General features: G+C 37.5%; 1 protein-coding gene across 2 annotated transcripts in view; it reads left to right on the top strand.

Moving 5' to 3' along the window:
• Positions 1-297: 297 nt before the first annotated feature.
• cables1 (Cdk5 and Abl enzyme substrate 1) overlaps positions 298-24983 on the top strand; it is a gene marked incomplete at its 5' end in the record, with an annotated part of 33373 nt that continues 8687 nt past the window's right edge. The window contains 8 exons of one of the 2 annotated variants that reach the window (XM_079876025.1): positions 298-987; positions 15126-15197; positions 15944-16036; positions 17301-17378; positions 20781-20886; positions 21786-21939; positions 22273-22376; positions 24559-24665. In XM_079876025.1, the coding sequence (XP_079732151.1) occupies positions 461-987; positions 15126-15197; positions 15944-16036; positions 17301-17378; positions 20781-20886; positions 21786-21939; positions 22273-22376; positions 24559-24665 (1241 nt within the window). The remainder of the gene's footprint in view (positions 988-15125; positions 15198-15943; positions 16037-17300; positions 17379-20780; positions 20887-21785; positions 21940-22272; positions 22377-24558; positions 24666-24983) is intronic. The other variant, XM_079876026.1, reaches the window with a different exon arrangement.

A 24983-nucleotide genomic window follows, 5' to 3' on the forward strand; every position in this document is an offset into this window, starting at 1 on the left:
GTCCTGTCCAAGTAGCCCAAAAGGGTGGAGCAAAAAATGAAGGCATGGGTGAAAACACGCAGGCTGTGTTTCAAAATGTAGTGAGCCGCCTAACTTAGGCAACATTTTTTAGCATAGTGGTCGTGCTCAGAAAACATTCGGCTTTAACTAAACGACTGCGGTCTAGAATTTTGAACCGAATTCCGAAATCGCTCAGAATGCTGTCTAGATAGGCGACTCACTGTGTTTTGGTACACCGCCTCGTTCTAATGAATCCCTATTGGTCAGACCAAAGCTCCTGCTGCCACAATACTGCACACACGTGACCCAGCTTTTCTGCACACACATACATACACACACAGTAAAACACAGCAGGCACTTAAAAGCCAACGCCATGGCGTTTTGACCACCAATTTCACCCCACATCCAAACAATCACCATGAACCCTCTCCGTTGACAAACACGCATTATCCCACGCGTAATGGCGAGCGCGCTGCAGATGAAGCCCTCCAGTTTGGAGCACACGCGGAAGCGCGCGATAGATCCACGACGGAGACAAGCTGCACTCTCATTCCTCAGCAACATCTCTCTGGACGGACGACCAGTGCAGGATGACGGGGAGAGTCAGACCGAGGACGAGGACAGCTCGAGGACTAGACAGAGCCTGGTTTCTGCAGTGGGCCAGCAGGCATTGGCCGAGGCAGCGAACCAGGCTCTCAGCAGTGCCCGAGCTGCTGGTTTCATGGCTGGGATCCCGGCCTCTGGTGCTCCTCCTCCTCCTCCTCCAGCGTGCGGTGCGGGTGCGGAGGGGGATGTGTGCGGTGCTCAGGTGCTCCAGGCCGTGTTCAGCTCCCCTTTCTCAGCTGTCCCACCGGCTACGAGAGGGAGACTCCAGACGTACACTCAGGGAATCCTGCCCGTGTCCTACTCCAGGCAGTCCAGCCAGAACTACGGCTGTCTAGATGGAGGGCAGATTGCCAACTCTGCTCTGGAGCTGCAGAGATCCAGGTAAACTTATGCATTGAGATGCGGACACGTCATTATTTACAGCAGTTATTAACATGCAAGTTGTTCATTTTCAGTACTTGCAGATCTACCAACTAATCTAATCGATTTTACTGAGCTCACTTGTAGGAATGCATTGATATTGTTCTGTTATGGAACCAAGTGGCATTTGTGCTGACGTCACATTTTAGTCATTTTTACAGATGCTTTGTTTTAACCAATTGATGTCCTCAAGTTCACACAGGTAGATCCTCACATAAATAAACTATGTTCCACTAACGTCTGACTACCACACAATTTCTGTTGACTTTTTTTTTTTGATCAGTAGCCTATTGTTTTAACTTTTTTTGTTTTGTTGTTTGGGCATTTTGCTTGTGTAAAAAAAAAAAAGAGAGTTTCATCTTTCTTTAAAATAAATGTAGGCCTAATTCAGTTTCATATTCAAAGTCAAGTCAAGTCAAGTTTATTTATATAGCGCTTTTCACAACATAGGTTGTATCAAAGCAGCTTCACAGTATTAAATTAAAACAATACATCAATGTTTGTTTCTAGTGGAACGTCCACGTTTGGTAATGCTGATCAATAGTATCGTTGATTGATTAATTAAATTAAATATCCCCAAATATCCCCAACTGAGCAAGCCAAAGGCAACAGTGGCAAGGAACCGAAAAACTCCATCAGGTGACCTAATGGAGAAAAAAAAACCTTGGGAGAACCCAGGCTCAGTCGGGGGCCAGTTCTCCTCTGGCGTTTATGAACTAGAGACCGGATTTAACTGTAAGATTAAAAATATTATATAAATGCCTGGCTGAAGAGATGCGTCTTTAATCTAGTTTTAAACTGGGAGAGCGAGTCTGAGCAACGAACAGTATCAGGAAGGCTATTACAGAGTTTTGGAGCTAAATGTGAAAATGCTCTCCCTCCTTTGGTGGATCTGGAATGGGATAAGTGAATGGGAATGGGAATGGGAATGGTGGATCAAAGCGATAGTTCACCCAAAAAGGAAAGTTCTGTGATTAATTACTCACCCTCATGTCGTTCCAAACCCGTTAGACTTTCGTTCATCTTCGGAAAGCAAATGAAAAAATGTTTTCCTTTTTCATACTGTCAAAGGAAACAGCTTTCTGTCCCTCCGTTGAGGCGCTTCAAAAGGGCGACTATGGCTCTTCAAAAAGTTCATAAAGAGATTGTGAAACTAATCCATATAAGTTGAGTGGTTTAATCCAAATTTTCTGTAGAAACTTGATTGCTTTAGATGATGATGATGAACAGATTGAATTTAGACTTTTATTCACATAAACATTCATCAACTCACACATCAGTTGTGGTAAACAGAAGCTCAGTCATGTTCACTTGACGTGTGATAACCAATGAGGTTAATTCTCGTGTTACGCATCATGTTTGAGCTTCAGCAAGAACCAATGAGGTTCATTCTGGTGTTACGCAGCACGTTTGAGCTTCTGCAAGAACCAATGAGGTTCATTCTCGTGTTACGCAGCACGATTGAGCTTCAGCAAGAACCAATGAGGTTCATTCTGGTGTTACGCAGCATGTTTGAGCTTCCACAAGAACCAATGAGGTTCATTCTCGTGTTACGCATCATGTTTGAGCTTCTGCAAGAACCAATGAGATTCATTCTCGTGTTACGCATCACGTTTGAGCTTCATCAAGAACCAATGAGGTTCATTCTCGTGTTACGCAGCATGTTTGAGCTTCAGCAAGAACCAATGAGGTTAATTCTCGTGTTACGCATCATGTTTGAGCTTCAGCAAGAACCAATGAGGTTAATTCTCGTGTTACGCATCATGTTTGAGCTTCAGCAAGAACCAATGAGGTTAATTCTCGTGTTACGCATCATGTTTGAGCTTCAGCAAGAACCAATGAGGTTCATTCTCGTGTTACGCATCATGTTTGAGCTTCATCAAGAACCAATGAGGTTCATTCTCGTGTTACGCAGCATGTTTGAGCTTCAGCAAGAACCAATGAGGTTAATTCTCGTGTTACGCATCATGTTTGAGCTTCAGCAAGAACCAATGAGGTTAATTCTCGTGTTACGCATCATGTTTGAGCTTCAGCAAGAACCAATGAGGTTCATTCTCGTGTTACGCATCATGTTTGAGCTTCAGCAAGAACCAATGAGGTTCATTCTCGTGTTAAGCATCATGTTTGAGCTTCAGCAAGAACCAATGAGGTTCATTCTCGTGTTACGCATCATGTTTGAGCTTCAGCAAGAGCCAATGAGGTTCATTCTCGTGTTACGCTGCACGTTTGAGCTTCAGCAAGAACCAATGAGGTTAATTCTCATGTTCCGCAGCACGTTTAAGCTTCAGCAAGAACCAATGAGGTTAATTCTCATGTTCCGCAGCACGTTTAAGCTTCCACAAGAACCAATGAGGTTCATTCTCGTGTTACGCATCATGTTTGAGCTTCTGCAAGAACCAATGAGGTTAATTCTCGTGTTACGCATCACGTTTGAGCTTCATCAAGAACCAATGAGATTCATTCTCGTGTTACGCATCACGTTTGAGCTTCATCAAGAACCAATGAGGTTCATTCTGGTGTTACGCAGCTTGTTTGAGCTTCCACAAGAACCAATGAGGTTCATTCTCGTGTTACGCATCATGTTTGAGCTTCTGCAAGAACCAATGAGGTTCATTCTCGTGTGACGCAGCACGTTTGAGCTTCATCAAGAACCAATGAGATTCATTCTCGTGTTACACAGCATGTTTGAGCTTCATCAAGAACCAATGAAGTTCATTCTCGTGTTACGCATCATGTTTGAGCTTCTGCAAGAACCAATGAGATTCATTCTCGTGTTACGCATCACGTTTGAGCTTCATCAAGAACCAATGAGGTTCATTCTCGTGTTACGCAGCATGTTTGAGCTTCAGCAAGAACCAATGAGGTTAATTCTCGTGTTACGCATCATGTTTGAGCTTCAGCAAGAACCAATGAGGTTAATTCTCGTGTTACGCATCATGTTTGAGCTTCAGCAAGAACCAATGAGGTTAATTCTCGTGTTACGCATCATGTTTGAGCTTCAGCAAGAACCAATGAGGTTCATTCTCGTGTTACACAGCATGTTTGAGCTTCATCAAGAACCAATGAGGTTCATTCTCGTGTTACGCATCATGTTTGAGCTTCTGCAAGAACCAATGAGATTCATTCTCGTGTTACGCATCACGTTTGAGCTTCATCAAGAACCAATGAGGTTCATTCTCGTGTTACGCAGCATGTTTGAGCTTCAGCAAGAACCAATGAGGTTAATTCTCGTGTTACGCATCATGTTTGAGCTTCAGCAAGAACCAATGAGGTTCATTCTCGTGTTACGCATCATGTTTGAGCTTCATCAAGAACCAATGAGGTTCATTCTCGTGTTACGCAGCACGTTTGAGCTTCTGCAAGAACCAATGAGGTTAATTCTCGTGTTACGCATCATGTTTGAGCTTCAGCAAGAACCAATGAGGTTCATTCTCGTGTTACGCATCATGTTTGAGCTTCATCAAGAACCAATGAGGTTCATTCTCGTGTTACGCAGCATGTTTGAGCTTCAGCAAGAACCAATGAGGTTAATTCTCGTGTTACGCATCATGTTTGAGCTTCAGCAAGAACCAATGAGGTTAATTCTCGTGTTACGCATCATGTTTGAGCTTCAGCAAGAACCAATGAGGTTAATTCTCGTGTTACGCATCATGTTTGAGCTTCAGCAAGAACCAATGAGGTTAATTCTCGTGTTAAGCATCATGTTTGAGCTTCAGCAAGAACCAATGAGGTTCATTCTCGTGTTACGCATCATGTTTGAGCTTCAGCAAGAACCAATGAGGTTCATTCTCGTGTTACGCATCATGTTTGAGCTTCAGCAAGAACCAATGAGGTTCATTCTCGTGTTACGCATCATGTTTAAGCTTCTGCAAGAACCAATGAGGTTAATTCTCATGTTACGCAGCACATTTAAGCTTCTGCAAGAACCAATGAGGTTAATTCTCGTGTTATGCTGCACGTTTGAGCTTCAGCAAGAACCAATGAGGTTCATTCTCGTGTTCTGCATCATGTTTGAGCTTCAGCAAGAACCAATGAGGTTCATTCTCGTGTTACGCAGCATGATTGAGCTTCAGCAAGAACCAATGAGGTTCATTCTTGTGTTACGCAGCACGTTTGAGCTTCTGCAAGAACCAATGAGGTTCATTCTCGTGTTACGCATCATGTTTGAGCTTCTGCAAGAACCAATGAGGTTCATTCTTGTGTTACGCAGCACGTTTGAGCTTCAGCAAGAACCAATGAGGTTCATTCTCGTGTTACGCAGCACGTTTGAGCTTCTGCAAGAACCAATGAGGTTCATTCTTGTGTTACGCAGCACGTTTGAGCTTCTGCAAGAACTTCTGCAAGATTCTCGTATTACGCAGCACGTTTGAGCTTCAAAACATTCAATCTGTTCATTATATAAAGTAATCGTGTCTCTTCAGAAAATTTGGACTAAACCACTCAATTCATATGGATTAATTTTATGATCTCTTTATGAACTTTTTGTAGTTGCGTAGCTTTCAATGGAGGGATGGAAAGCTCTCAGATTTCATCAAAAAGATCTTCATTTGTGTTAGGAAGATGAATGAAAGTCTTACAGGTTTGAAACAACATGAGAGAGTAATTAATGACATGAATTTTTGGGTGAACTATCCCTTTAATATATTGAATATAATAGCGTTCATGCATTTGTAAGTGTGGCATAAGTGTCTAAATAGTTTTTGGTGAAAAACACAATTCTATAATAATAACATAAAATGGTGATAGACCTGCAAAGTTCAAACATTTGCACTTGCATTGCAACATCATACTGTAAAAAAAATAAATAATTGGTTACGGTCTATAGTTTTCAAACTTTATAAATCCAGACAGTACAGTACATCAAATTTACACCTGTGTAGTTGGTCCCACTTTATATCAGGTGTCTTTAACTACTATGTACTTATGTAAAAAAAAAAAAAAAAAAAAAAAAATTTGTTTGATACAATGAACTGATAGAAGTGTGTCAAAGTGGGATACAGGTATATCCTTAGAGGAATACACATTATAAAAGCTGTGAAGTGAGGGATTACCTAGACTTTATTGAAATAGGAGATTAGCTGCCATTGAACTAATGGCCCCATTAGACACATTAAACACAGTCCCTCAAAAAAATCAATCAATCAATAAACTCCATTCAGACTTTACTACAGTACATCCTTCATTAATATCCTGAAGTGACCTTCATTCTCTCTGTGGATACAGCTGATGACACCATTCGCATGGGTGAATTTTTCACTTCAGCTCTTTCGCAGTGGGACCAAAACATTTAAACAAGAATTTAAAAGATATCTTTCAATACAGATTAAATTACTTTTAGTTAATCAGCTGTGGTTTATCTGGTTAATTTTATTTCTAATGGCCCTCTATAGTAGCAGTAATAATCCTCATATTCTGATTCTGAACTATTAAGATGTGAAGATCCCTAATGTTTCTCTCCGAAATGTCCTCATTGAAGAAAAACACACTGCAGCCAGTATCTTTAAAGTCCCGGCATCATATATTTAGCATGGTCATAGTGACAAGTGTGTCTAATCGGAGAGGAGCAGGTGGTGACACCGAAGTGTCAGCAGGGCACATTACTTTCAGTTCTAACCAACATAACCACAACATTTCAATCTCAGCCAAACAGCCAGTGTCTTTTGCTCTAACTGTTGCTTCAGAGGCATGCAAAGCACAGCCAAATCTACACTCATTAACGTTTGCGTTACATGATCGCTTACTTTCTCTTTCTAGCATGCAACACACACACACTTCTGCACCTGCTTTGTGTGCTTTAATCCGAACACATCAACATGCTGTAATCTGAGACTCTAGAGGCCATGCTTCCGAGTTGGACGTCCTTTGTTCAGTTGTTTTGTTATTGAGCCAGAGAGACAGCAGGGAAGGGTTTTGTGAATATAGGTAGTATATTTTGTTTGTATAAGAAATTGGACCTACAGCATATTACAGAAATGTTAGGCAACACTTTATTTTACAGTGTCCTTGTTACATGTACCATAGTAATAACAATAAATTATGCATAATTACATGCAACTAACCCTCAACCAAATCCTAATCCTACCCTAACCCTATAGTAAGTACATGTGGTTGCTTAAAATTACTCAGTACTTAAATATATAATTACACTGTAACAATGACACATAACCAAATTTGATTCAATGCACAACTATTTTCTCAGGACAGTAACTGTTTCAGAGCTTCACTGCGGCACTGAACTGACCTGAAACCTAATTCTTGCTTCATTTAATGATTGTGTGTCTGCTGTTGGTTTAGTTGTGCAAGGTGGGTCAAAATGCACTTCATGACCTAACATCTACATGAACTGGTTTTACTCCAAACAAATTGAATATGTCTGAATCATTCTGTCTAGGGTTCATCAGTAAAATGTTTAAAGGTCAGATCAGATAGAAAAACCTCTTAAAGGTACACTTATGTAACTTTTGGCGCTCTAGCAGTTAATAAACAAAACTGCCACGTGTCTTATAGAAAAATACTGTAGCCGGAGCTACTTCTGTTTAAATAGTCAGTCAATATAAACCCTTATTATAGGCGTACCGTAGTTACTCACAGTTTGAAAGATGGATTCATGATGCACTCGCTCATTATATATACATTTTGGGTTAAACTTTATTTTAAGGTGTCAGTATTACAGTGTAATTATACATTTAAGTACATAGTAATATTAATGAAGTTCATGTACTTACTATAGGGTTAGGATTTGTTAGGGTTAGTTGCATGTAATTATGCATAATTTATAGTTATTACTATAGTTAATATGTGTAACGTGTAACAAAATACTGTAAAATAAAGTGTTACCTATTTTTATTTTTTTTTACAAAAAATTATACTAATATATCTTTAAAGGTATGGTTCACCCAAAAATTAAAATCATTTTTAGAACATATTTAGATGTTTTAACTGAGAACATGTGATATTTAGCAGAATTTAGAGATTATTCATACTGTAAAAACAACAAAAACAAAAGTATCATAAAAGTAGTCCACATTACGTGTTTTATTCTGTTTTTTGAGGCCATAAGACAGCTTTCTTTGATTTAACAGACAAAGTGGAAGCCATTATTTACTCAAAATCTGACACCTTGTACGTTATGATACTAGCTTTGTGGTAATTGAATTGCTGTTGTTATAATTTTGACAACTTTTACTTTGAAATATTACTTAAAGAAAATGGCAGCACAACTTATATGCAACTTTTCTCATTTAGCTTCAAGATGAAGTTGCCATATTCGAAGTAAGCCGTATTTGTTACGAGGACAGTTGTATTTTCACACTCACCTGCTGATTTCGATAATTCACACAAATGCATACTTTTTCTTAAAGGTGAAGTGTGTAATTTTAGCTAGTCAATGATTGTTTTCAAACAGTTTTCCTGAAACAATCCCTTCGTTTTACATTGGTTCAACTAAACTCATTTCTTCACCTGAGCATGTTTACACTTTTCAATTTTACTGGCAACTACAGCTTTTTTTTTCTTTACCGTAAATTTCACCGATTTTTTTAGTTTTTGTTTTACCGTGTATAGTCGTCTCCTCATATTAAGCTCAGATAGGAGAAAGTATTTTAACAATTACATACTTGAGCTTTAAACAGTGTGGGACTTGTTCTTAATGGGCAGCTGCTGGAAACAAACACTGGTTCCAGGCAGGATGCCCAGTCTCTGCCCCGACTCCGTTCCCCCTCTTCCTCCCTCCACTCCCTGCCTCTGACCTCCACTTCCTCTCCCAGACCCCCTCCTGCATGGGCTGCCACTTTCCGCCAGGAAGACCGAAACCTTTAGATGCGCTGCCAAGAGCAGCCTGTGAAGAGAGACTGTGCAGAGTAGTCGTGCCTCTCATGTGCTGGCACATGCCTCCGAAAAACATGTAGGCGCACACACCCTATACGATCCTGTTCTTCAGGGCCTTCTGTCTAAGCTATACCAGACGGTCTGCCTCGATTGGGCGAACCAGACAAAAGCATTATTGCTACCCGTTCAGGTCTCGCTGTGTGAAGAGTGTGGTGTTACGTAATTCTTGCGCTCTAATGGGTAGCTATACATCTGAGTAAATGGCCTGTGTCTTTCTGGTGCCAACTAAATCTTGCCTCGCGATTGCAATAGTTCTCCAAGACAACTAAGTATAGCGCTCCAAAAATTTGAAAGGGATTGGCTGTAATTTACAATAATTCTGTATTCGTAGTTTTACTGGGAAATCAATGCAGGACAAGTCTTTTCCTGCCTTAGCAGATCAAATTACTGAAGAAACAACGGTAACACTTTACAATAAGGTTCATTAGTTCACATTAGTTAACTACCTTAGTTAGCATGAACTGAGAATGAACAATACTTCTTCAGCCTTTATTAATCTTAGTTAATATTAATTTCAACATTTACTAATACACTATTAAAATCAAAGGTTGTATTTGTTAACATTAGTCAATGTGAACTAACATGAACAAACAATGAACCGATGTATTTTTATTAACTAACATTAACAAAGATGAATAAATACTGTAACGAATGCATTAACGAATGCATTGATCATTGTTAGTTAATACATTAACTAATGTTAACTAATGAACCTTATTGTAAAGTGTTACCGAAAAACAAAACAAAATAATCAGTGTTGTGAAAATAAGTGTAAAATTGTTGTCTTACCATTATAGGGATTAGTATTCAGTATAGCCTTTGACTGGAAACGTAGACCTAATTTACTTTTAATTATTTTTGTCCCAGATAGTGGAGAACAATTTGTTACAGGACTTTGAGAGATCAACAGACATAATTTTAGATAAAAATAAAATGAACATGGCAAAATAGCAGCAAATAGAAATAAATAAATAAATAAATAAATAAATAAATAAATAAATAAATAAATAAATAAATAAATAAATAAATAAAGTTTAGACTACTTTAATACAGACACCACCAGTAACTATTGTGTTACATCAGTTACATAATTTCATACTTTTGTTCACTATGAAGTCAGTTTTTGTTCTACAGTAAAAGTTAGTGTTGCATTACAGAAACTTATATTCAGGAATATACTGTGAATTTATTTTAGAGCACATGAATGGGACACATTTATGATCTACTTTGTCCTAAAGATCTTTGGTTTTTCTTTTTCCACATATTGTGAAATCTTTTAAGCATTGCACCTAACTTATTCTTAACCAAACATTGACATTTCTTCCAGACTCATTATTGGATGTGTTCCATAACCATTGAAACAGGCCATGTTTTGGATGGAGCGTGTCCTTTTCCTTTCTATTGTGCGGTTAGCTGGCATTGCTGAAAGATTATGCTGACATTTTTTCCCAGTGAAATAAAGGGAGTTAGAATAAGGTTTTAAACCAAACCGTGAAACCAGTATTGGATGTGGTGGAAATTGCAACCAGGCAAATGTTCGCCAAGTCATGATTTAAAAAAACCAACAAAAAAAACCACGTGCCGTCGTGGCTTGTTGCATTGCTTTTTTCCTGAGAATTTTCAGGAACAAAGGACTTTTACAGGATTAAATCCCGCACTTAAAACAATGAATGGTGCTATTTTAAAGATTGAGTTCAAGGAAATGCTGTTGTGTAATACTGGCAAGCAGATCTGGCAGAAATAAAAGATGGGTTTTCAAGTCACTTGCGTCGGAGCAGTATGGTGGTTCTCTAAATGATTCTCTTCATTTACACAAAAGTACAGCAAGGTTTTTAAACGCTAGGCTACTTCTAGAAAATAAAGAATGTGCATCAGGTGTGTTTTGCTTTTGTTTTTCATTTATATATATATTATATTGTTATATTATATTGCTATTATACTGTATTTTGTGTTGGCTGTTAGCTTATTTTGTTGAAAATAATAAGCTTATCAATGTCACTTCTAAATATCTAAATGTATATGTATTGAATTCCAACTTGTAAAGATCGAAACAAGTACAGAAATAGAGATCATGATAGATAAAATTTGCTTAAAGGTTAGAGGTTTGACAAACTATTTAGCAGTCTATTTAATATGTTGAATTAATTGGAATGAATTATAAAAAAAAAAATTGGTTTGAGTGAATGATTCAATGACTCACTCGTAAATACTTAATTTGTTTCATTACTGGATTAATCAGCATTTTTACAGTGGTGTCGTCAAGTCACCCTCATTTATATAGCGCTTTTAACAATATAGATTGTTTCAAAGCAGCTTTACAGTGATAATAGGAAATTACAGTACCAGAGATTGTTTTGTCTTTACAGCAGCTCTAGAATAAAGTTATTGTCCAGCTAAAGTTAGTTTTGATTGATTCACTTCCGTTGCAAAGATCATTAGTTATTAACTTAGGGGCCGCTAACACGACACCGGTCTAACAGAAAACCCTTAACGCGCTCCGGCACGCTCATCCGCACAACAACAGTGCCTGGCGGCTCGAGAACGCAAAACAGATTTTGAAGTCCTGAAATAGATTCCAAGGTGCAAAAAAATATTTGAAAAAAGTTCTCTATTTTGACTGTGCAATCAACCACATGTGTTTTTGATGTAACCAGCTTTTAACACGCCAACAGTTTGCTAACTTCGACTATCTCAGAAAGATTTTCTACAAACTGAAGATCATTCCTTCAAAACAAGGAATGTTTTTTTGCTACACTGAAGCATTTGCCATTTTCTTTTTGAAGGACCTGATGTGTAATTTATCAACAACAAAAAAAGCTGCAACTTAAGTGTCTGTTCCCATTTTTTTGGTTGCACTTATAGTGCACTACGCCTCACTGTTTTTCAGAACACACTATTCACACTACATACTCTACAAAACAGCGTAGAATAGTTTGAAATATGAAATGGGACGCAGGTACTGTACACACTATAATAGCGCCCCCTGGCAGCAATGCTGAGAAAGCAGCGTGACGTGCTGTTGTTTTGAACACTTTTTAGAACACAACAACATGCCTTGCATGCCTTGAAACATTGCTTTTTAGGACTAGAGTATGTTGTGTTTCCTTGGGAATGTGACCAAACTAACAGTGGTTGAAATACACCAAAGGGAAGTTTATGTAGATTGCCATGTGGAGTAAGTTTGAGGTGTTGTTGTGGGCAGCCTGTGCTCTCTGGTGTTATTGTACAAGGCAAGTACTGCTGGTGAAGTGGCCTCGTTCAGTTGCTTTCTACAAACACACCGTGAGAGACATAAACATCTTGTGAGAGTCAAGGCTCACCTTACAAATATGTTTATGCACCTTTTGCCTTATTCTCTGATGAATGCTAATCACAGACTGATTATTCCACTTGCTATAAGTGTTCATGTAACCGTCATTGCCCAGAGTGACACTAATGCTGCTTTCCATTTACCTCGGAAGAGGGATGTCGGTGCTGGGAATGATACGAGTTGACCGTATTCCACCTACGAGCGCATTCCTATAAACGGGTCTGAAAATTAAGATGGACGCGTCCAGGCAAATCTTTGTTGTGCTTGCTTTTTTTAAGTACAAACTCATTAAAAAGCAGTATTTTGCACTGAAATGTCATGTCCACAAATAGAGGTTGGATAGTACTGTGTGCACCACTGAGTTTGAGTGTGTTCACACTTGCCATGTTTGGTTCGATTAAAACAAACCCTGGTGCGATTGCTCTGTTAGTGCGGTTCATTTGAATAAGTGTGAACCCTGCCATCTGAACCCTGGTGCCATCAAACAAGCGGATCGAGACCTCTGTCAAGTCTCTGTCCACTTCTAAACCAACTCTGGTGCGGTTCGAATGAAATATGAACACAACACCGAACAAAGACTCACAAGATGTGAAACGAAAAAGGACAGAATGCTCAAGCAAACCTGTTTTTTCTCGTCATTGTCACTGTTGCCCATCACAGTTCGGTACAGGCATCAGAACCACGTCTCCTCACAGCAGATCTTCATTTGTGTGTGTGACGGAGGGATTCCTGCCGCTGTTTCGACTCCTTTACACATTTTATAAGCTCTTCACAAGCTCTCAGCTGGTCAAAATACCATCATATGTAGCTACGCACATACATCAAGCATATTTATCCCAGAACACTCATTGTTTAGATGTTTGGTAAGTTCCGTCGTGAAATAAAAGCAGACCAATCAGGTTGTGAACATATCCCTATAGGCTTGTTATCTTTAGGTTCGGTGTTAAAATGGAAATGCAAAAAAAAACCCAAATTGGTCCAGACCAAACGAACCAAGCGAACCAAACTACAAGTGTGGACACAGACAAACAAAATTGCTAATAAACAATAAAGTACTGCTGTTTCACTACAGTTGATGCGGCCATAATGGATTCTGAAGGGTTGTTGCAACTCAAACTTAAAGGGGCGTTCCAGTTAAAAGTTCCTACTGGAAACTAGGAATTTCCCACTTACGAGGAGAGATGGAATGCACCATAACAAGTGCGTGGAAGTCTCAGGCTGCTCGAGGAAGATTTGATGGAGTGTTTGATGAATAAAAAAATACAAGAGGGTGTGTAAAGAGCCAGTTTCAAATCGGTTATACATCGAATTGAATTTCTCTGAGATTGTCAGGTCAACAGATGCCTATGTCAGAGTGCAACAATGAAAATGTTCTCAACACTTGGTTGCACAATGGAGCAATATTTTCGCAAACCTTCGCATTTTTTTCTTTGATCTTGGAGTTAGTTAGTGAATAAAATAAAAAGAAGAAATGACTTTAAATGTGGAAGATAATAGAAAGAAGAGTTGAATGAACTCTACATACAGTGTACTTTCACAGTAGTCACACTCTTATCAGGTGTCTGTTATTGGTCTGAATTCAGAGCTCTTTTGGCAGGAACACAAACATTCATCAGCCCACGTTTCTACAGATACAGGTCTTTGCAACAAGGAGCTGCTATCTGCCCCTGAAAAGCAAAAATCAAGAACTCAAGAACTCAAGCTCAGAGTGTGTGAAAAACAGCTTATGATAATGTCTTGAAATAGAAACAAGTGTTGCTTATGAGGCATTTTCTCAATCTCCCATGTGTGTTGTACCTTATCAGCAGACTAATATATGTTCCTCATTACCTCAGCCTGTGAGAAGGAATGTGTTATGTGAAAAATGTAACTGAAATCTGTGCTGGAGCTGCGACTTATCCTCTTACAGGGGCTTGTTTCTGGAACATTCTGTGTGTGATCTCATATTACATCAGCAAAAAAAGTCAAACACAAAAGGTTTGGTACTGATGGGGAAACTTTAACCTGGATTTGAAGTAATGCTCTAATGTTGTTCTCAACTAATCTTTTTCTGGCAGTGTGCTAATTCGTAAGTTGGTTATATGTTTGACTCGATAGGTGGTGTGTGAAATGCTGTGCTATTTTTGTACATGAGCCTATTGTGTGGCAACAACTGTAATGAATTGATTATTTGTTGAGTGTGTAGGTCTAATCATGGCACATGTAATGCCTAATGTAATACTGATCACGACAATCCTATAAGATCATTACAAATCACACTGTACATCTAATAAACTCGGGTACGACATGTACGTAGACTGTACGATGATGTCACCTATTGAATCGTAGGCTACGACGCAAGGTAGTATAGAAGAATAAAATGTCATCAGCATGCGCTAGTGGAAAACAAATAGAGCAAAATGAATCGCACTTTGGCAATTGTGGTTTTTATGTGCTTAAAAAAAAAGAGGAGGAAGCAAAAGAGGAGAATATATATGCGGACATGGCTATAGGGAAAAGAGGCCAACTTGAAATGCCAATTTTGCAAATGGAGCTTGAGGTAAGTAGTTTTAAGTTTTAGAGCCATGTCGCGTTGATCAATACGCCATTTCGTGCTGCATTTTTATTGGCTAGCCAATAGATGTAGGCCTAGGTTGTAGGAGCCATGACCACAGAAATCAAAAATCGTACAATGTGTACCAGGCATAAGTCCGACTTTAAAACACCAAAATGGAGACATTTGGTTATCACTGGTTCGAGTCTTGCCTGCAACGTTCCCTATTCCCATTCAATCAAACGAAGCGAAATGTGCTTACCTTCATGTCGTTCAAGGAATATATGAAAATGTGAAGTTTTTACATTCATGGCTGTGATTTTAATGAATGGAGCAAAACAAAATCTCACCGTTGTTGTTAATTTGCAGGCGGAGACTAATATCCCAGCGTTCTTCACTGGAGACTCTTGAGGATATTGAGGAGAACGCCCCTCTACGCAGGTATTTTACCAGTAGGAACATTCATGTTTTGTGCAGAAACTTCTCAACAGCTTGAGACATTACATGGTAATTGTTTGATTCTGCCAAATTGTGGTTAAGTATTGCTAGGGTTACCCATTTAATAATTCCTTCAGTTAACATTAGATGCATCTCTTTACTTTTAAAAGTGATTTTAGCGCTGTCCTATATGATTTTGAAACATTTGCACATAGTTTATATTTAACACAATTGTTTTACTTAATCTTTAACGAGACTTCTGGTTTACTAGAAGTGCTTGGAGGGAGTTACACTAGGATAACGCTTGTATAACAATAAATAAATTGAGAGGAAAAAAATAACGATGTACAATAACAGTGTAAGAAAATCATAAGGTCATAAGTCAAGTCTAATTTATTTCTATAGTGCTTTTCACAATATACATTGTTTTAAAGCAGCTTTACAGAAAATGATGTTAATATTTAGAATATATTAATATCTTCATGCCTTAGTCACATTTAGCAGATTAGAGATGGGTGATAATATTGTATAATGATACCAGTAATCGAGCAGTTGCGATATGCCATGTATTATGTATCGCCCTACGTAAGCAGATCGAGTTGGACATACTTATATATCCAACTTTGTATAAAGAGCTGGGTGATAATATAGTTGAATATTGTGACAAAATAAAGTCAGGCAGCCGAAATTTGCTATATATATATATTTTTTTTTCATGAACAGTGTTGATGCTGCTTTGTTTCATCTAGATGCCGAACTTTGTCTGGTTCACCCCGACCAAAGAGTTTCAAGAAGGTCCACTTCATCAAAAACATAAGACAACATGATATGCGCAATGGAAGGTATTCTTACATCTACCCAACAACCCACACACACACACACATCTCGCCAAGAGCAGCACCCACACGCACCAAGTGTTTGAGAGAAACACTCCCCCTGAATTTATCCATAGATTTCACAGATTTTATTACAAAATGATTTCCCTTTTTAATGGAATTTTCCCAGCATAATCATGGACACCAAGTATGCAAACATCATATTTCTTCCAATTTAATAAAGTCGTGTCATTTGCGTCACAGTGATTTCTTCAAGTTATACGTGTTCCTGGGGTCAACATATTTAGTTGATTCTGGAACAACAGTCCTGTCTGAAAATGTAGTCCTAACCCTATAACCTTATATAACTACCAATAAGTTTTCCCTAAAATCAGAAGGAAATGATGTGAAATAACACTGATGTAGAAGCACCTGACCCTGGTTGTAAGCCTAAACTTGACATAAATCCTCAAATCTGAAATGTCTTTCCAGGATCAACAAAGATGTTGATCCAGGAACATGTTGTACTTGGTGAAATCACGTTCACCGTGTGTGTGTGTGTGTGTGTGTGTGTGTGTGTGTTATCCCTAACTGACCCTCTGGTCTTTTAAGATTCAGACATTCTCTGAAACCCAAACATTTTAGGCATGTTATTAGTGGGTATTTTATTATTATTATCATCTGTGTTTAGTGTTTGCCAGATGCTCTCTTTTATCTGAATTTGAATGTGAATGGGTGTGTTGTAAAACAAGAGGTTGTGACCAGCATTGTTTTTCCTTAAGGCTTTTGAGAATATCTATCAAATACACACACTTGCAGTCTTTGACTTTTGTTTTAGTAAAGCTAACTGCAGTGTTTGATGTGTGAGAGAGCGAAAAAAAAATAAAAAAATAAAAAAATATATATTTCTCCAGCTGTGCTTTGATCCATTATTTAGTTTATTTTGTGCTTCAGATCAGTTATTAGCAGTTCCTGAACTTCTGAAGGAAATATAAGAACTTGAAAGCCTTGGCAGAATATTCCATTCTCAAATCCTTTGTTTCTTTGTAAATATATTCAGTTTCTCGGTGGTTTCTCAAAAAAGTTTACTTTAAAGAGTGTTTGCTTTTCTTTTTGTTTTCTTTTTTCTAATCTTTGTTGCGTATTCTTTCATATACATTCGTATACGTAATATGACATAATATTAAATATAATTTATTTGCTGTGTATCTCTCCATCTTTGCCTGTGGTCCTGACCTCTATATTGACAGAGTTCACTTAAATTAGTTTATGTATCATTTTGTCTTTATAGGATAGTCCTTATCAGTGGCAGAAGATCCTTCTATAGTGTTTTTTCTGTCCTGCCCTATCGAGATTGTAGCCAAACAGGGTATGTATTCTTCAGCATGCAAATCTTCTATTCACCATCAACCTTTTTTTATCCCTTCACTTTTCCCATCTTCTCATTTCGATTATTTTTTCCCTTGCGATTAAGAATGGGTCCACAATTAAACGTTTAGCGTCCTTCTTTTAAATAATCATACTTCTTTTAAAGTATGTACGCCGAAAGTGTACCTCAAGTATTTATTTTATTTTTTCCCTCATATATTTTTTCATGTTTTTAGACTCTATGCACGGATCGTTTGTATCAGTATTTCATAGCTGTCCAGATTTTTGGTAGTAGGTGTGTAATTTCAATTCAGAGAGATTGACCAACAAGCTTGGGCATGCTTTACATAGACCTCACCCTTGACTTTACCGCTTTTTTTCTTTTTTTTTTCTTCAAGAACAGGCTTTTTAAATCCTGAATCTACTGCTTTTCAGCTTATTTGTTTAAGATTTAATAAATCCTTGCCATCTGCTTTGATATTTAACTTCTAATGGGTTGTTTTTCTTACCTACATCTTGGCATTGCCTGCTTTCCCATTGTTTTAAGCTAAAGTGTGTAATTTATTGCTGTAATGAAATGCAGAAACAACTAAGTGGTTTATTTCCCTGAGAAAAGTGAGAGCTAGTGGTGGTGCGTTAATCTGTTTGTTTGAGTATCCTGACCAATCCAGCACAGCTCGGCCAATGGTGTAAATTTGAGGAGGGACTTCCTGTTTGACTGACCAATAGAAGGTGGAGGAGTGTTCGGGAAACCTGTTTGAAAACAGTTACTTTTGGTGATGCTAATAATTACACAGTTCATTTTTAAAACAGTTTATGCTTTATAGAGTGTAAGCATATTTGATTTTCTCTTAACCCGAGTAAAAATTGAAGAATTGAGCAGTTGATTGAGCATAAGAGTGGAGGCTCAAGAGTTGCTTTCTAGTAACTGCAGTCGCAGTCATTGGATTTATTACTATCTGAGATTAGGCTCTGTGGGGGATTGTGTTGATATGACCTCAAGTCCTGCATTTTATTCACATACTTTTATTTGATCAATAATGAATAACGACTGAACGGCTAGATGTTGCACCATTCATCACGATTCTATAAATTACGAAAGAAACCTGTTAATATTAATGATTTTAAAAGATACAACGAGACAAAGAATGAATACTTTGTGAAACACTGTATTTGAAACTGGGCAAAGGGCAACATTTAAATCCCTTTAAACCTTCTGTTTATGGCTACACTTGCTTTTATTGATGTACAGTGGACAATTGATAAAAGCCCTAGTAGAGATAAAAGCCTCAGTGTTTTATAATATATTGTATATGGATAGATGCAGTCTCTTGCAAAAGTCTCAGACCACTATTGAAAGTGCATTAGTTTGCACTATGCATTGCAAAGTGTATTGGCATAACAGTTTCATTGAAAAGTTTCACCAATTCCAATACCCAGATGACGTTTGGTTAGTCCCTCGTTTGTTTTAATGGCAATAAGAGCAGACATGAACTCAAACACTTGATATTCTAATGGAAGAAAAGAAATCTGACATTTTCTGGCATTCAGAATTCTTCTTTGTTTTCAGTGTAGTCTCATACATTTGGACCCCCATGTATATAGTGTTATATAATTGAAACCACCCAGTTATGCTGTCAATATGATGAATATGCTAGATTCAGCATGATTTAGTCCATTGGTGTTTTGGCTTGGCGGTTTGTCAGTGCACAGTATTGACAGCGCAGTCTAAGTGGGGTTTCCTGAATGTAGTGCCAGTTAATGGACATGTTGTGCTTGCATCAGCGCCACCAGTGGCCGAGGAGCGATAGATCCACCTGTATTCCTGATTGAATGTTAAACTAAAAACACACACAAGGTTTATGTCAGCAAGCTGAAGGAACGAGTCAAGTGAACTGATCATTTGGTTATGGGATGCTAAGAGTGTTTCTTATACACTGTGGATCTAGAGGTTGCCATGGACTCCTCCTGAAAATCTGGTTTTGTCTTTAAATATTTATTCAAAAACTCTCAAGGGCACCTGTTCATATTAGTTCCTGCCTAATGCTTTTCCATTGACTGAGCTGTTTGAAGGGCTCCTATTACCTATAACTGCTGTCTGTATCCTCACGGGATCTGAGTTTATTGATGCATCACTAAACATCTCACAAATACTGTGCTAACGCCGAGTTCTGCCTGGCATCTACTAATACGACTTTGCTTCTAAGTCTGCACATGAATAAATGCAGTATTTTTAGTTTATTTGGCCATCACACCTGGTTAGTTGGTCTGTCTCTTGAGTTCTGTTTCTCTTCTTTAGTTATACTTTAGGTGTTGACATGTCAACATTATTTACGTAGATAATGTAATGTTTCTGCTTCATATCGTCACATGTCAGATAATAATCAATAATCAAGAGTTTGCCAAACAAAGTCTTGATGTTAGTAGGCTAACTGTGACATAACTGTGTCTTCTGGCCTGGGTTCTACTAACAGTTTTCTAGACACTTGGTTGATTCTTTTCCTTTGAGGCCTTTAGTATGTAAAGGTAACTGAGCACTAAAGAGTTTTAACTAACCCTCCTGCAGTTATTTTAATAGCATTGATCTACTATTGTAGTTTTTGTTAACTGATTATATTTCATTTAAATTGTAGTTATAGTTTTAGTAATTTTGTCGTGTTTAAAAAAAAAAAATAGATATGTCTATGTAGTTTTTTTTTATGAGAAATTTTGCCTCTGAAATAAAATGTTTAATTGTTTTGTATAGTTTATTTCATTTCAAGTAATGATTTTATTTATGGTTTTAATTAACGATAATATCCTGAATTTAACACAGCTGTGATAATCTTGAAACAACAGCTTATATTTCTGTTCGTTTTGCACAAAAAAAAAAAAGAAAAAAGAAAGAATCCCAAATTCTCCCTGTCATGTCAGTTGCTAATAATAATTATATATATATTTTTTTATTAGTCCTGGACCCTGACAAACAAAATATTTATATATTTATAAATATATATTATCCATTCATCCATTCACCTTGATCCTTGGGGCATGAAACAATAATGCAATGCAATTATTTTTTTACTTGGTTTGTTTTTTTGTTGTGCCACTGTTTTGATTATGATTCATTTAATTCAGTAAATAATATTTTATAATAACATTTATCAAAATGATTGTTAATTGTAAAAGTGTATAAAATGATAATAGAATAAACACTGTTTAGTATAAGTGTACAGCATTTGGTTTAAAAATAACACTTATACTATATTGTTTTCTTTCATCCTCTTAAAGCCAACATTTCAAATACCTTTTAACCTTAATAAAAATAATCGGCAGGTTATTGTGGCCAGTGTAGTAGCAGGTTTGCCAGTTCAGACTGCTGTGTGTGCATGAGGGGCTCTGAGCTGTTCTCTTGCCCCAGCAGGGATGTGAAGGCAGAAAGCGGGCGCCAGCGCCACCCCTCGGGTGGCATAAGTGCCAAGGAGATGGTGATCGGCCTGGAGGGGGTTGAGTTGGGCGCAGATGGCAAGGTTAGTGTACACGTTTTTTTTCTTACCCTGATCCACTATGGTAAGCCTATTAATAGTGTTTGGACCTGATTAGACCCTATTAATTAGATTTTCGCGGGAAATTGTGTAAACCGTGCCTGTCTCGCCAGATCCGTAAATAGAGAAAAGTTGCTACTTTTACACGTGTTTGGTGTGAGAGTAAAATATAGGTTAGTTGTCACGATGAGAAAGGTTGAGATGGAGCAGCTAAATCTCGAATCTTCAGGGAATCACCCTTTTTAAACAAAAGCCGAACAGAGGAGAGTCTGCTGGCAAAAAGAGAACATGACAGAGTTCGTAATAAAACAAGAATCAACATGAAATCAACATGAGGGATCTGAAATGTTTTGAATGCGACACGGAGATTATTTCTCAACTGATAAATTGCCATGTGTAGAGTTCATTGTAAACATTATGGATTCTGAAAGGTCATTTCATTATGGTTGTTTACGCTGTGCTAAAATGTATTTTCAAGGAAGTACCGTGTCTATTATTGCGTACAGCTACAGTTACGTCTTCAGCTAGTCAGCTTGAGATCCTTTCAATCTAAACTGGTTATATCTCTTTAGCCTAGTAGTTAATGTTTTATGAGCAGTATAATAACCATATTCATCCGCACAGTCACGCAGAGCCGAAGCATAACCAAAACAATGTTCTTCCACAAAATGCATGCAGTTTCGTTTTTTAACCGCTAGAGGGCCAAGAGTTACATAGATTGTCCGAATCTTGAAATAAAAAAAGGTATGTGGTTAAAGGAACAATGTTTTCATCTTCCCTTCTCCTTGTATATTCATTTTATGGCCTCTTTTGTGGCTAGTATACATTCTTAATCTTTGATCATATATTCATTAAGATTTATGATGCTGTAAATCTCTTGGCAGACAGTGTCATACACACAGTTCCTGTACCCAACCAATGTCCTGGGTCGTCGAAACACCATCGACTCCACGTCGTCTTTCTCTCAGTCTCGCAATGCCAGCCACCGCAGCCTCAGCCTGGCACGTGCCAACAGTAACCAGAGTAGCCTTGATACAGGTGCGTGTGCCAACAGTTTGTCATGGCTCTTTCATTTCCCCTCAATCTCCCTAATATGTCCTGACAAGAGGCTGCTTGTTCAGTTTAATGAGCATTTTGGTAAGACCTTAGTTTAATAATGTGTTATGTATTTTTTTGAGCAAGGTCATGAACTTCTTGATTAAAACATATTGAGTGCCCTACCAAAATAGTCGTCCTCTGTTCATAGTGTGTATCAGAAATGTTGCTGTTCTTAATGTATTGGCTACATAACTAAGTTGTGTGCTTGTTTAGACTATTAAGCAATCTCAGCGTATGTATGGTCTGTTTATTTGCCCTGCTCTTTTCTCATAGGGAATGAACTGGGAGATTTTAGGGACTATGACCCAAATCTTCTGGATGACCCGCAATGGCCATGTGGAAAGCACAAAAGAGTGCTTATCTTTCCCTCGTACATGGTGAGTTATGTCACGCAATGCAAAACTGGACCGATTCATATGTGATTTTTTTGTGAAAATTGCTGTTTTGATGTCAAGGACCCAATATATGATGATTCTAGCGCTGTCAAATCAATTAATAGCATCTAACATAAAAGTTTGTGTGTGTTACTGGAAAAACAAAACAAATGCTGCATTAATTGCGTAAAATAATTAATCGCATGTGTTAGTGCTGTCAAAATGAATGCGTCAATGCAAGATTTGTTACTTTTTTCAGTTTAACGCATTAAAAGTATTTCAGCATTCGTTTTTTTCCGTCATCCTTTGGCTAGCGTTACATTATATGATCACACTCTTACTTACGCAAATGCTTTTAAATCAAGACACAAAAGAGAATGCATTGCAGTACTGGTGCTTGTCTGTGAATCTCCTGTCTGTGTGACACACACACACACACACATACACTCGAGTGCACAGAAAGCCGCTTCAGACAGTGCTTGAACAGACAAAAACACAAAATTATACAAAAATTGACATTTTGTCGAGTATCCTTGCAAGCACAGTCTTAAATGAGTTAAATGAAGTTCAAGTCTTAAATGAATGTAAAGAGTTGTGATTATCCACATCATGTGCGGCAGGTCTTAAAGTGACAGAAGCCTAATAAACCTGCTGCCGTCTGTCATTAAAGGAATAGTTTACTTCAAAATTAAAATTCGGTTATCGTTTACTCACCCTCAAGTTGTGTCAAACCTGTATGAATTTCTATTCCTTTAAGGATAATCAAAGAAGAACAAAAAAAAAGAAGAAGATAAAACACACTCTCTGCTCTTGACTGAATAAATTCTGTAGATATACTGAATAAATTCTGTATAAATTCTGTAATTCCTTATACTTTAATAAGGATGAATAACAAGCCATTATGCAGAAAAACATTTAATAGTTTCCAAAATTAAATAATTAGCTGTTACACTGTAATTGTACTAAGACCATTAATAATTTACATACAATTATTGTTATATAATAATATATTATTAATATTAATGATGTTTTTAATAAATAAATGTAATAAATATATTGTTAACATGTTAACTTACCCCTATTTTTTATTTACATCTTTATTTCAGATGTTTTTCTTAATTGGGATAAGTGAAAAAAAAGAAACCAATGTTGATATACATTAAGAGTATAGAAATATCAGAAACATTTGATGTGAAATATTTAAGTTCATATAATGATGGCTGATGTTTGATCACAGCCTTTATCTTAACAGATCTGAGCTCAGTTTGAGACTGAGCAGGAGACTTAAAGAAATCTCAATCTGTTAATCTCACTGCTCTCTATGAGAAACATCTTAGATATAAAGATGTCATTTGTGATTTTTCTTTCATATGGAGTACTTAAAAAAAAAAAAAAAAATACAGGTCATGCTACTAGGGTCACTTTTATTGGTTACGTTACAGGCACATTTGCAGTATGAACTTGAATCCCTAGTTAGCAGTTAATTAGTAACTTTGTTCCAGAGTGGTGACCTTGAAAAATAGTTTTTTTTCTCCCAAACACTGGATATGAATATGGGCAGCAGCTTCACTGCAGGCTATGCCTTTGCTCGTCTTCATTATTGAATTTTTTCTTGGCAACTGTTTCTTTCTTTATTTTATTCAAATAGCAGCTAGCGGCTAAAGGTGATTTTTATCAGGTTTACGTAACAGAAGACTGTTCATTTCCTATTCAGCTCTGTTTGTGTTTTTGCATTGTATAGTAGACACACACTTGAACTCAAAAACAGTTCAGGAGACAGCCTTTCCCTTCCTTCTATTGGTTATTCAATTGCTCGTAACAATCGCTATTGTGTTCTGTGAAGGGAAGTTTCCAGCAAGAATGTATAAACAAAGTATTTAGCCCTGGACATTTATATTATCATCATCTCATAAGTGTATACAACAATACACATTCACTAAAGTATAGATGTTATGATTATAATTAGCATTAAACTGTAACTCTAGGAGCAGGATTGAGCATGCTCAAGAAAACCCCTAATCTTGAATCTGTTTATTTTACAAAACCAGACCAGACCACATGCTTTGAAACGGGGCAAACGTTTCAATGACCAGTGGAAACTGTGTCTCTTTCACCCATGTGATGTGTGTGTTCTCATATGTGTCTTTGACAGCCAGTCTCAATGAATATCCACACTTCTTTACAGACCACAGTCATTGAGTATGTCAAACCCTCCGATCTCAAGAAGGACATGAATGAGACTTTTAAGGAGAAGTTCCCTCACATTCGTCTAACACTGAGCAAGATCAGAAGGTAAGGAAGTTGGTATCGAGTTGAACCATTGTGATGATTGCTTGTAAAGCAGCCTACTGTACATGCTGAGCCTTTAAAGGCAAGAATTACAATTTGGCAATGACGTGCACAAACGATAGATCAAAACGTGAGAACTGAGCTGTTACTTTCACCTGTTGGTCAATTATACTGACATAAAACTTATATCAAGATGTAGGCTACTGACCAACTAATATTGGTCAGTCGTATCCGACATAAAAGATCAGCGAATGAAACTGTGACCACAAACACCATCAACTTAAGATGAATGAAAGGCAATAATCAGCATTTTGCCTTGAC

Source organism: Squalius cephalus (assembly GCF_949319135.1).
Source record: "Squalius cephalus genome assembly, chromosome: 7".
In the NCBI taxonomy this organism is placed as follows: domain Eukaryota; kingdom Metazoa; phylum Chordata; class Actinopteri; order Cypriniformes; family Leuciscidae; genus Squalius; species Squalius cephalus.